The sequence below is a fragment of the Populus trichocarpa genome, chromosome 5, assembly GCF_000002775.5.
Source record: "Populus trichocarpa isolate Nisqually-1 chromosome 5, P.trichocarpa_v4.1, whole genome shotgun sequence".
NCBI classification, from domain to species: Eukaryota; Viridiplantae; Streptophyta; class Magnoliopsida; order Malpighiales; family Salicaceae; genus Populus; species Populus trichocarpa.
Window position 1 is genome coordinate 22,209,270 of NC_037289.2, and position 12,490 is coordinate 22,221,759.

The 12,490-nt window shown below is 31.4% G+C and overlaps 2 protein-coding genes across 2 annotated transcripts; both read right to left on the reverse strand.

Moving 5' to 3' along the window:
- Positions 1-973: 973 nt before the first annotated feature.
- On the reverse strand, positions 974-2,165 carry LOC7476890 (ethylene-responsive transcription factor 9). Its single transcript, XM_002307595.3, has one exon. It carries the CDS (start codon positions 1,827-1,829, stop codon positions 1,302-1,304), a length of 528 nt encoding a protein of 175 aa, XP_002307631.1. The 5' UTR covers positions 1,830-2,165; the 3' UTR covers positions 974-1,301.
- Positions 2,166-5,470: 3,305 nt separating this feature from the next.
- Positions 5,471-8,200, reverse strand: LOC7454330 (40S ribosomal protein S15-4). The gene is made up of 4 exons (XM_002307596.4): positions 8,039-8,200; positions 7,702-7,850; positions 7,549-7,606; positions 5,471-5,910 (listed from the first exon to the last, which is right to left on the reverse strand). The coding sequence occupies exons 1-4, from the start codon at positions 8,039-8,041 to the stop codon at positions 5,662-5,664; spliced, it is 459 nt and encodes a 152-aa protein (XP_002307632.1). The 5' UTR covers positions 8,042-8,200; the 3' UTR covers positions 5,471-5,661.
- Positions 8,201-12,490: the final 4,290 nt, after the last annotated feature.

Here is a 12,490-nt window from a genome sequence, read left to right on the forward strand (position 1 = left end):
TAAGAATGCTTATGTATTTTTTATATTTTAAAAAAATTAACTAAACTCACAGCATAGCACGAACAAACAATCTAATTATAATAAAAAGTACGTGGCATGAGTTGAGTCGTTTCACTAACTAGTTGGTGGGTGGCCCAGCAAGTCTGTTTTAACCTGAACCTATTTTGCCTCGCACCCACCCATCCGTAGGCTGGTTGGATCACCCTCATATTTTCACCTCTTGTTTCTAACGGAATTTTTTTTTCCGGAAAATTTGACCAATTGGCTCCTGCATAAACACAAAGCAAAGGAATATTGAATATTCTTTATATAGACACACTCTCCATCCTGCTGTTTCAATCAGCCGATCATGATCAACTGTCTTTTTTTTTAGTTTAATGTGGGTGTTCGGGTCAGCTTGCACGTACCTCGACTAATCCCACGGGTCCTGAAATTAACGACCATGTAAACCTCCAGTGGCCATCATATGAGCAATCACAGGGCTTGAACCTGAGACCACAGAGAAAACAAACCTCTTAGTCCCAAACTCTTATCATTGGACCACCACGTAAATGGTTATGAATAATTATCTTTAGGAAAATGATATGTAGTAGTACTCGCATTGCATTCTGAGATGGAGTGATTTTAGTTATCTAAACCTCGAGTCTTGTTTAAAGTGTTTAAACAAAGTTATAAAATTCAATCTAATTAAATAAATTAATTTAATGATTTGTTCATCTATAACTTAATTTACACTAAGTTTTATCTTAAAATATATATTTTTAAATATAATCTTTTAATATTTTTTTAAAAATCAAAAATCACGACTCATAGATTAACTCACCCAACCTGTCGTGAAACGCCAATGTTTTATAACTATCTATTTAAGACATTGTATTTTTAAAATTAAAATTTTTAATTATTTTAATATATAAAAAAAAACATTTAAAAAAACAAATAATCTCAAACCGGCCCTGAAAATAAGAGGAGCTGATTTTGATTTACAGTAGTCGGGTTCTTGTTCTTCATAGCAACCAAAAAAAACTCGCATAATTTAATTGATTCATGAATTCATCAAGAATAATTGCTAGCTGATTTGATATGCTATTTTTTTTATAGAAAAAAAAAAACCCTTGACTGTTATAAATCCCACCATCAACCCCACGTTAACACAAACCAAAAACTCCGCCTAACCCTAAACTGTACACGATTGGACGCATAATCTAACCAGCGACAGGGCCCAAAATTCTGCAAACTAATCTTGACCGATCAACAACTTCCTCCGCCCAGCCCCAGCCACAAAAACCACAATCCCAGACCACTCAAAAGAGCGGTGCCGGCAAGTTCAAATCAAACAAAAAAGGTTTTTTCCCTCCACGCAACTTCTTCTCTTCATTTAAAACCAAACCCACGTTTTCATTCACTGTCTCCATGTTGTACCCCGTATACTCTGACCTCACCGGAGATGCCGCTGGCATCGTCATCCTCGCCACCTCACCAGCAAGACAAACCGGCGAGCAACATTTCTCAAAAACACCTGCACCAACCACCGCAGTTTGCGAAAATGGCACGGGAGCAAAATGATCGTTGTGGAAGAAGTTTGTCCTTGCCTTTGGCCCACGTAGAGATCGAGCTGCCTCGTCGTAAGCAAGTGCCGCCTCCTCCGCTGTGTCAAAAGTGCCAAGCCAACTCCGCTTCTTCTTCCATGGATCACGAATCTCAGCAGCAAATCGACCCCACGGCCTCTTCCTCACGCCTCTGAAATGGCGTTGAGGCTCATTCTTCGCCTGTACTGCTGGAGAGGAAGGAGATGAAGAACCAGCAAGGGAGAGGGTTGTTGTGACAATCATTGTCGTAGTGTACTGTGTGGATTGTTTGATAATGTGGTTTTTGTTTGGGGAGACACTGAAGAGATTTGGAGGTTTTTTTGGTGTATACAGGGGGGGACACGGTCTTGGTCAACGCCGACAGTTTTGAGATTTGGTTTAGTATTCTTTTGTTCGGTAATTAGTGGGTTTTTAATTATTTTTTATTTTAATTAAGAGGCTCTATGTGAAGAATATTAGTAATGACTTATGGTATATATAGTTTTGGTTAGGTGTCATGCTAATTATTTATTTTAATTGTTTTAATGTGTTAATTTTAAAAAAAAATTAAAAAAATATTTAAATAAAAAATATTTTAAAAATTAACCATTATAATAATTTCAAATACCACCGTATCTGACCAGCCAGGGCGTGGTCTTCTTCGTGTGATTCTCACGTGCAGGGACGAGAAAGTTATGTTTTTAATTGATATAACTCCATTGAGCAGTAGTTAGGAACGTTTTTGCCTGGCCAATCCAATGGCTTGTGTATCGTAAGACTATAACGAGCTGTGTTTTATTTTTAAATCAAGTGATAGATGAGTCGGTTTGATTTAAAACAAATACAAAATATTGTATTGATTTTTAAAAATATAATATTATTTTATATTAATATAATTTATCTCGGGTTGATCTACTCGACCTATAACCTTAGCCATGTTTTATAACAATGGTTAAGATAATTGTCAAATATAGTTAATATCTATTATGAAAAAACAAATCCAAGTTTTTTTTAGTTGTTGGATTAACTCACGGATTGCTAAATCAATTTTAATTAAATTTATATCAAAACAATGATGTTTTGTATATTTTTTTTAAAAATTAATATTAATTCAATTAAATATAATTGACTCAGTCAAATCACGAGATAATCCATAAGTTAATATACCAGGTTTCAAAATCACATACATCACGGGTTAATAAACCAAGCTGGATCAAATTGAATAGTAATCTAGCATTGTATTATCAATTATGGAATGTTTTTTTTCTCTTTATCTCCGGAAATAATTTTTTTAAAAAATATTATTGAATTGAAAATATATTAAAATAATTTATTTTTTTACACTAAAACATTAGAAACATCAACTAATTACTTTTCCCAACAAAATTAGTTTAAAAATCATTTTAAAAAGACTAAAAACTCGAAAACAAACACCCGAACCTGGCCGGAAGCAGCTGTTGTCAGCTGATCACAGGTTTTGCAATTATGTGATCTACTGGTATATATAAATTACTTAAAACGTGATTCTTCCCAATGCTTCTTGATTTGTTATGTATGGAGAAGAAGATAAACAATAGAGAAGACCAGTTTTACGAGGAAAACACCATAAACCAGACAATGGATTGAGCCAATCAAAACCATTGTAATCCTTGCTGTAAACAAACCTTTGAAATATTTAAAATAGAGAGATATTGGTGAGGGTGGAGGGCACCATGCAAACCAAGAAGAAGGGTTTTGAAACAAGGAGTCCCCAAGAAGCGTAGCGTGATGACAAAGGGTTTGAGATCTGCACAGCAGGTCTCGTGTTCGAGTCAGGGCGTGCACCTCTTGTAAGAGCCTGGGACAGTCGGGGTTTTACTCGCTCACCTGGGCCTACAAAGTGCGCTTTCCAGGAAGTGAGGTTTTCTCGAATCCAAAAAAAAAAAAAGTTTTGAAACAAGGAGAGAATTCGAGCGAGAGACTACACAGGGGGGGAGTGAGAGTTTTTGTGATGACAATGAATGCTTGATGGATACTTTTTTATCACAATATTTTTCTTTTTAGAAAAATAGAACGAAGCTGACGTTATTATTTTGATGAATATAATTGAAAATAAGATTTAAAAACATCTAATTTTGAAAAAAAATCAAGTAGTAAATGAAGAAATAACTCACCAAAAAGCTAATGAACAATATAGTTTTATCAATAATACTAATAATTGGTCGGTAGGAATCATGCATGTAACATCCCTAACTCGTCTAAAGCTTAAGTTATAGGTTGAATAATTAGATTAACTCCGATTAAATTAGGTAAATTTAAAAATTTTTCAGTTAAAACAATATTATATAAAAAAAATTATTTTAATAAAAAAAATCAAATTGAATTTTGATGGGACCTATTAACTTTAAATTGAACTTTTTTTTAAATATTTCTACATTAGAATCCTGAACCACTTAATCTAGCTTGATCTATTTGACCGATTTGAGTTTAATAAATGAGTTAAGCTAGAAGCTTTTGAGAAGTGAGAGTTAGAGTGTGTTTAAAAATATAATAAATGTTGAGGTTTAGATTATTAGGTATAACTCAACTATATACAAACCTTACTCAGAAGTTATATTTTTTAATTTTTTTTTTTTATCTCTCAACACCTATCACATTTTCAAATATTTATTCAAATCTTTATTTTGAGGGTGGAAATGTTATTTTCAAAAAAATTAATTTTTTTATTTAATTTTTTTTTTAGTTTTTTTAAATAATTTTGATATATTATTATCAAAAATAAAATTTAATAAATAAATAAATATTATTTAAATATATTTCAAATAAAAAAACATTTTAAATTCAAAATAATAAACACGCGATGAATGGATAGCTTGGGTGTTTGTTCTGCACTTCTGCCGACCCTACATTTTCTGGGTACATGAACCGTCTCCTTACCGGACAACATTTATGAAACCGAGTGGTAAGCTGAGATAGCGAGGATATTTTTGATGTTATGATGATAATAATAGCCCACCATAGGCAGAGAGGCATAGCTCTAGGAATGATGCAAGAATTCAAATGGCGTCGGCAAGCTCGAAAGCATTGAGGGATGATAAAAATAACAGGGTGATAATGATTATTATAGAAACTATTAGTTGGGTAAAAAGTTAACATCATATTTTGAAACGTTGAGCATTATAAAAAAAATAAAAATTCACTATAGCATCTCCTTAACAGGCCATATTTGCAATGATCGGACTCACTTATTGAGCTCTACATAAGCCCAATTGGTCACTCCCCTAACCCTTCTATCTATTTCCTTCTATTTTTTTTTTAAAAAAAATTAAAAAATATTTTTTTTATTTTTAAAATTTATTTTAACATTAACATAATAAAAAAACATAAAAAATAATTTAAAAAATAAACAAATAAAAAATTTCAACTTTTTCAAAATACTTTTACCTCAACTTCTACTTTTAAAATTATTTTTATAAAAAAATATTAAATTAATATTTTTTTAAAAAGAACCATTCAACACTTTTTCAAAGCAAATGTACTTTTAAAAGCTACTGTACTCAAACTAGATTAAAAAATTAGTTTAAACAATAAACTAAAACTATGAGAATTATTTGAATAAATATTAAAAAAAAATGATTACGAGGAATAAGATGCTTGGGATGAAAAATTAGGTGAATATCAAGAAATTGGAACGATGAACTAGAACGAAAATAATCACGTTAACTGTTAACTGAGCCCATGATGAAAAATAAGTTCAGATTTGCATTTCACCATTGATGATTTTCACCCAAAAAACTACCCGCTGTTGAGAAAGCAAGAGTTCTAACCTAGTGTTAAAAGATATGGATTGTTAAGCAAATAATACTCAGGTTGAACACATCATAATCTCAACAAATATGTCGAAGGGGAGAACCTAGCCAAGGCACTGATGCAACGAGAGTCTCAGTCTCTTTAGCATAAAATAAGTTGAAATAAAACCAGACAAATTTTCTTGTTCAAACTTGAGAAGATATTTTTTAAGAAAAGCAGTGAAATTAAAAACTACTCAATCAAGAAGTGACAGAAACAAAACGCACGTCCATGACATGAAACAACAGATACCGCATATGCAAAATCTTCACTTGAGAGGAATAAACCTTGAGGAGTGGGTAGCACCAATTCCAGGCCTTCCATGCTTAACGGGCTTGTAGGAGATCGAGAACTCAGCTAAATAATGGCTTATCATTTCAGGCTTGATTTCAACTTGATTAAAGGTTTTGCCGTTGTACACACCAATGACACTTCCGATCATTTCAGGTACTATGATCATGTTGCGAAGGTGAGTCCTGACTGGTTCTGGTTTCTCACCGGGTGGAGCCTCCCTTTTCTGTTCAAGACATCACAACAAAAAAGTTTCAGAAAGCATTCATATCAATTTTGCACATCAACAGACTTCTAATGACATATCAGGAAAAATGGAATGCAGACATCTCACGATCATAAACAAAAAATAGCGACCAAGCAACATAAAACCACACCCTCCATCCCACCAATAGAGTCCTTTCCTTATTTTAGGTGCCCCGACATGTCTCTTGTCAAAATATCAAAGAATTGAGCACCAAAAAAGACATAGTATTTAATGCTTCTCTTAATGTGTTACCAGCCCAATAGGATTCTCTTTATGGGACGGATGGAGTACAAAGCTTGGTTGAATGACAATGAAAACTAAAAAGTGAGTTCTTTGTTCTACATATAGCCTTTCAACCAAATACATGCACCATTCAACCTTACAAAATCAATGCGTAGCAGTTCCAAAGCATAACACCATGGATAGTTTAACAGCATGTTTTTAACACTCAATGGGAAATGACATTCACAAAATTAGGGCTAACACCAAGTTTGGATGGATAGAAAGCAAGGGAGAGAAAACAAGGGGATGAAAATAATGACAGCAAGTAGTTTTCTCTTTTCATGTTTGGATGGAATGAAATGTGGGGAAAGTTATTTAATTTATTTGAAAAGAGGATAGAAAAATTTTCTTGGTAAGAGAATTGCAGATCCACATTTGAAATAGTTACACTTGACATTCAATCAAGGATAAATATGTAAAATCACATAATAAAATGTGAGAGTTCCATTTCCTCCACTTTCTCCTTAAGATTGTTGAGACAGGAAATGGCGAGCCCAAGGACTTATTTTCCCCCTCCTTTGTCATCACACACTCCCATCATTTTCCTTCAAACTCCCAAACAGAAAAGAATCACTTCCCCTTCAAACTTTCATGCCCATAGTTTTCTTTCCTACTACTTTCTACCCTCCCAAATAGAATGTAAGATAAGCATGAATAAACATAACATTTACAAAGTCATGCAACAATCCTGACAGACTATAACAACTCAATGATGCTTACAATCAAAGCAAAGCAGAAATCCATAACAGCCATAAATGAAGAACAGACCAACTGTCCATTCTGGGAAGATGTTCCTACCATAGAAACCACGGACTACAATGCAGCACCACCTTAAAAATGATAGTATTATTCTGGTGACATGTTTACTTCATTGGTAAGATAATCTTCCCTAGCATTGGAAAACAGATTCCCATCAAGGTGAAAAGAAAGTCCCAAAGAATTAGGTACTTGTTTATCACAATCTGGCAGTCATATTATTGACTTGGCTGGCCAATTAGTTCAAGTGTTCAACCATTGACATGCTAGATAAACATCTAGTGGTAAAGTCCCGTCAATGGATCAATGTCCTTACTAGTCTACCCACAACAAATAAAAGAAAAATCTTAATATTGAATTTAAATAGAGGTTCCATGGTATATTTCTTAAAATGCGATGCAATGGACTTCCATGCCTCAATAACAGTAATTAGATATGGTGGACAAAAAAATAACGGCAACCAGAGTTTATTTTTTCATTTAATTTATAACAAAATACATTGAGAACTATTCTAAAAAAACAATAAAATTCAAATTAAATTAAACCACACAGCAGACCACGAGAAAGGAAAAAACGTACCGCCTTGCGAAGTTTCTTGATAAGTGCCATCGGTTTCCTCTTCAAGCCCCTCTGAAACCTGACATCAAAACAGCACGGATGTCAGTAGACATGTCCAAAAGAGCATTTAAAAGCATTAAAAAACAGAGAAAAATAAGTTTCTGTCTCGCTCACCTTCTACGAGCACGAGCAGGAAAGAGCTTGACAAGCTCGTCAGTAGACATGTCCAGAAGAGCATCCAGATCAACTCCTCTGAAACTGAACTTCTTGAACGTTCTCTTCTTTGGCTGTCCTGCTGCAGCAACATCGGCCTCAACGTCTGCCTGAAAACCACCGACAACAAACAAAAAAACAATTAGAGAACCGTTCGAAGCCTCTGTTTGGATCCCAAGAAAAAAATGATTAATCAATCGGTTGTTGGTAATTTCCAACAGTTTCGATCATTTTCCAGGGAAAATATAGAAGCATAGAGGAGATTGAAGGTCGGAGATGGGTTGGTTTGTGATCTTACCATGGTAGAAGGTGTAGTGGACTGCAGAGACGCAAAACCCTTGCTCGAGCTTAGGAGGTTCGGCTGGAGAGTGTTTTAGGGGTGGCTAGGGTTTTCGTTTTCGCTAGATGTGATTGTGAATTTATAGGGTACACTAAAAAGTAAATGGACAAGATTGAATAGACCCCTGGATTTCTTAATGCACTACTTGAAAACCCTATTTATCTTTCTAAACTTACAATTTGATCCTTTATCTTTGACGCAATCCTGTTGCAGCCCATTTCTCGTTTTTATTTTTCTACCAATTCAATTCTCCACTCATCCAACCCTGCATAGATATGAAAAGAACCAATGAAAAGGCACATGAAACTGATTCATTCAAATTTATTTTTATTAACAAGAACTAATCGAGAAATAATTTTTCTTCTCCCAAGGTATTTTTGATTGGAATAATTTTTGTTTTTTTTTTAAATTAATTTCATCCTTTAAAGTTAAATTTACTGAGGATTTACTGAGAATTGAGTTTCATAATTTATTTTAGTTTGTTTTTTATGAATTTATATTAATCTAGTAACCCGAGTCGTTAATTTTTCTGATTAACCCAATTAACTTGAGATTATTTAAGTTCTTTTTTGTAATTGATTTTTTTAGAATTGAGCTTCATATTCAACTTAATAAAGAGAGATCAAAATGTAAAAACTAGACTATAATAGTCTTGTATTTTATATAAAAAGAAATTATCTGACTTTCTAAGTTGAAGGCTTAAAAAAGCTATTTTATGAATATAAATTATGGGGTGTTACAATATTGTCATGGGGTGTTACAATGCAAATATTTAACCTTGAGTTTTTTTTTAATTTATATGTTTTTATTTATCCTATAAATTATTATTTTTTCTTACAAAGAACAACTAATTTTATTTCTATCAATACATCATGCAAATATAATTTATTTCTATATAACACGAAAGAAAACAAATTAAAGATAAATGGGGATAATCTCTTTGAAATATTATAAAAATACAAAAAAATATTAAAAATAACAAATAATTAAAAAAAAGTGAACTAAACAATTTTAAACATAAGAGAGAGTGTATTGATTAAATTTTGAATAAAAAATTAATGCAAAGTAAAAAATAAATAAAAAAGAAAGAGCATTTTAATCATATTAATTTGAAAAAATAATTATAAAAAAGTCAAGCGCTACTTAAAAAAAAGTGAACTAAACAATTTTAAACATAAGAGAGAGTGTATTGATTAAATTTTGAATAAAAAATTAATGCAAAGTAAAAAATAAATAAAAAAGAAAGAGCATTTTAATCATATTAATTTGAAAAAATAATTATAAAAAAGTCAAGCGCTACTTAGCTTAGCAGGCCAATCTTGTTTGTTTGCCAACTATCCAAGAACCAAGCTCGCTTTAGCTAATTTAAATGTTTTTTTAATAAAATGGATGACACGTTGTTTGCTTTGTTTTTTTTTTACATAGGCAAGTCGTTATCATGAAAGATGACTTGTCATCGTCTGCAACATTTTCTGATCATTTCTAATCATCATAAAATCAGGATTCATGTTTTGAAATTCAAAAATTAATTTTTCAATTTTTTCACCTGAAAACACTCTAAAAAACTTTAAAAAACAGTTTTCAACCATACAACAACCTTGATCTCTTTGAAGAATCATCAAATGAAAAAAACTTCAATAATGATGATGATATCATGAGAGGGAAAACTCATCTTTATTGAACTCTCATTGAGAATTACAACTCATTACACAAGGATAACTTTTTTTAGTGGTTAGAACGTCAATATGAGATAATTTTTTCACTTGTCGATATTTTTTGATGACTTTCTCTCTCATTCCTTTAACTTGTAATTGGAAAATAAATAAAATGAACTTATAGACCAAAACATAAAAGTTTGAAACTACATAGATAAAAAATGAATTTTAAAAATTTTTAAACTATTTTTTTTCAAAATGCACTTAATAAAAAGGAAAGAGTCCTCCTTTTTTATCCCCTCATTTTCATTTTTTTATAAACAAAAAAAAACCAAATTCTTTTTAGAAAAATCACAATAACTCAATTTGAAGATTTTTTTTTAAAATAACAATCTCATCGAAAAAAAATCAAAATAAATTATGAATCACAATTCTCTACCAAAGCAATGTTGAAGAAATAAAGTCAAAAAAAAAATTCAATTATAAAAAAAAATAAATGATTAAAAAAAGAAAAACAATGTGTGAAACCAAAGTGTATTATGTCTCGAAACAAGTGTTTTCCTCATGTCTTTTAGTTTTTTTTAATTATAATTATAATTTAACTAGTCCATTTAAGTTTCTTCAACATTCAAAATCTTTTTCTTATTGAAACATTCAATCCCAAATTATTGATATCCCAAATTCATTTGGGATAAAGATTAACTATAATTGATGAGCAATTTTATAATTATTTATAAATTAAAATGTGTGGGGTGAATACCGTGCAACTGACACTATTAACCCCTTCACAAAACAATATGGATGACACTATATATTTTTGTATGTTTTATTTTGGTCCTCATATTTTTATTTTGAGCAATTTGATTCTAATTGAAGGTTGATTCTAATTGAAACATGGGTGATGAGCCAAAGATTACATGAAAAATCCACTAAGGTCTTCAATATTTAAAAATAACACAATATATACCATTTAGGTCCCCTTAATTTTTTAAAAAATCAATTTTTATACATAAGTTAATTTATGATATTTTTCAGTTCCTGGTCAGAGAGAGAAGAGAGAGAAGCTTACCAGATTCTAGAGAGGAGAGATAAATTCATTGATTATTCCATTTCTAACCACTAAAATGGGCTTTCTTAGTATCCACGGGTTTCATAAGATGAGAGGGACTTCATGGTACGAAAAACTAGATCTAAACCAAGAAAGCCAAAACTAAATAGGTTTGATTTTGGGTTTTTGAACCACTTTTTGGGTATTTGTGGTTGATGGAACGGTCTGTAGGTGTTATAAAAGTGTTGGTAAGGTTTTTTTTAGTTAAAATAGCTTAAAAATTGGGTTTTTTTGAGCAAAATACAAGTTGTCTCGACTTTTTAGCCACCACGATAATGGCTAAATTTTGGGCTTGCAGGCAATTTAATGAAAAAAATTGAGGCGGATGATAGGTCGTTCCCTTTTAAATAATTATAAAAATAAAAATAAGCCTCGGGCTATTGGTGTGCGCTTGAAAGCCCATTAACACTCATGGGCTCTTCATTTCAGTGACCCAAACGTGCTAGGTCATGGGCCCGTAAGTCTAGGTCTTTTTAGTCCTCTCTTTTTTAAAAAAATATAAATGTAAATATAAATTTAATGGAAAAAAAATACTGAACCCAGTTGAGTTCATGATTCGGGTTACGGGTTTAACGAGTTAAACCATAACAATTGGGTAACTATTTTTTTTAATATTGCCTTGTTTTTTTGCATTATATTTGTTTGATATATATTTTTAAAAAATAATTTTAAAATTTATGTTTCAATTAATATCTCTCATCAATGATTTTTTTTCCTTCTTATTTAACATTTTTTGGATAGAGACTAGATAGCTTGCTCGTGCTTCGCTACGGGCCGACCCTATATTTTTTAAGCGTAAACAAACGATGACAAAGTGCTATAAGTGTACTTTAAAAAAGGAAAAAAATTAAACGCTCCACATCATAGAAAAAAACAAAAAAAATATTAACTGTTAATTTCTTGGAATCCAAACGATGAAAGATAAAACCAGGAAAAAATCAATGAACAAAAAAAAATACCAACAAACTTGGGTGATGAAATTGAAAAAAATCAAAATTATAGACTCAATGATGAAATCGAAAATAAATTAAAATTTTATAAAGGTACCAAGAATAAAAATTTAAAACCAAAACATTAAGGGAAGAAATCAAAATACCATCAAATATTGAACTGAAGGGCCAAATTAAAAATTCATAATTCCATAAATTCACAAAAAGAATCCAAAACAAAAATAAAAATCAAGTGAGTGGGGATCTTTTGAAAAAGGAAAAAAAATCAAAATCAAAATACACCATCTGATGCTCAAAATGCTCGATCCGATACGTTGACTCATAACCTAAGGGACCCGAGGTCTCAAAAGTAATTAGAACAAATGATGGAAACATTTTATGCTTATATTTAATTCAAAAGCAAAAATCCTCATAAAAAAACTAAATTGAACAAAGCCAGAAAAAAAGCTTGAGGTAACACATGATTTTTTCAAAACGAATGGAAAATCCCATAGGAATTGGATCAAAGAAGAAGAAGTAAGAAAACATTTGGGGATGAAACCGAAAATAATAAGATAAAAAAAGAAGGAAAAAACCAAGCAAATCTCGATGAACTTTCTAAGCTCAGGTTAATCTTCTAAAGTCACAAACCGTTAAATTTCAAACCTAGGCTCAATATAAAATAAATTCAATGTTGAAGGGTGAGATAAATTGATTT

Excerpts from the sequence above, each read along its gene's own strand:
- LOC7454330 (XM_002307596.4), bottom strand. Across the intron at positions 7,607-7,701 it reads CCTGCTCGTGCTCGTAGAAG|GTTTCAGAGGGGCTTGAAGA; the intron begins GTGAGCGAGACA and ends TTTTGATGTCAG. Across the intron at positions 5,911-7,548 it reads TCAAGAAACTTCGCAAGGCG|AAAAGGGAGGCTCCACCCGG; the intron begins GTACGTTTTTTC and ends TGTCTTGAACAG.
- LOC7476890 (XM_002307595.3), bottom strand. The coding sequence starts at position 1,829 with ATGATTGTCACAACAACCCTCTCCCTTGCTGGTTCTTCATCTCCTTCC.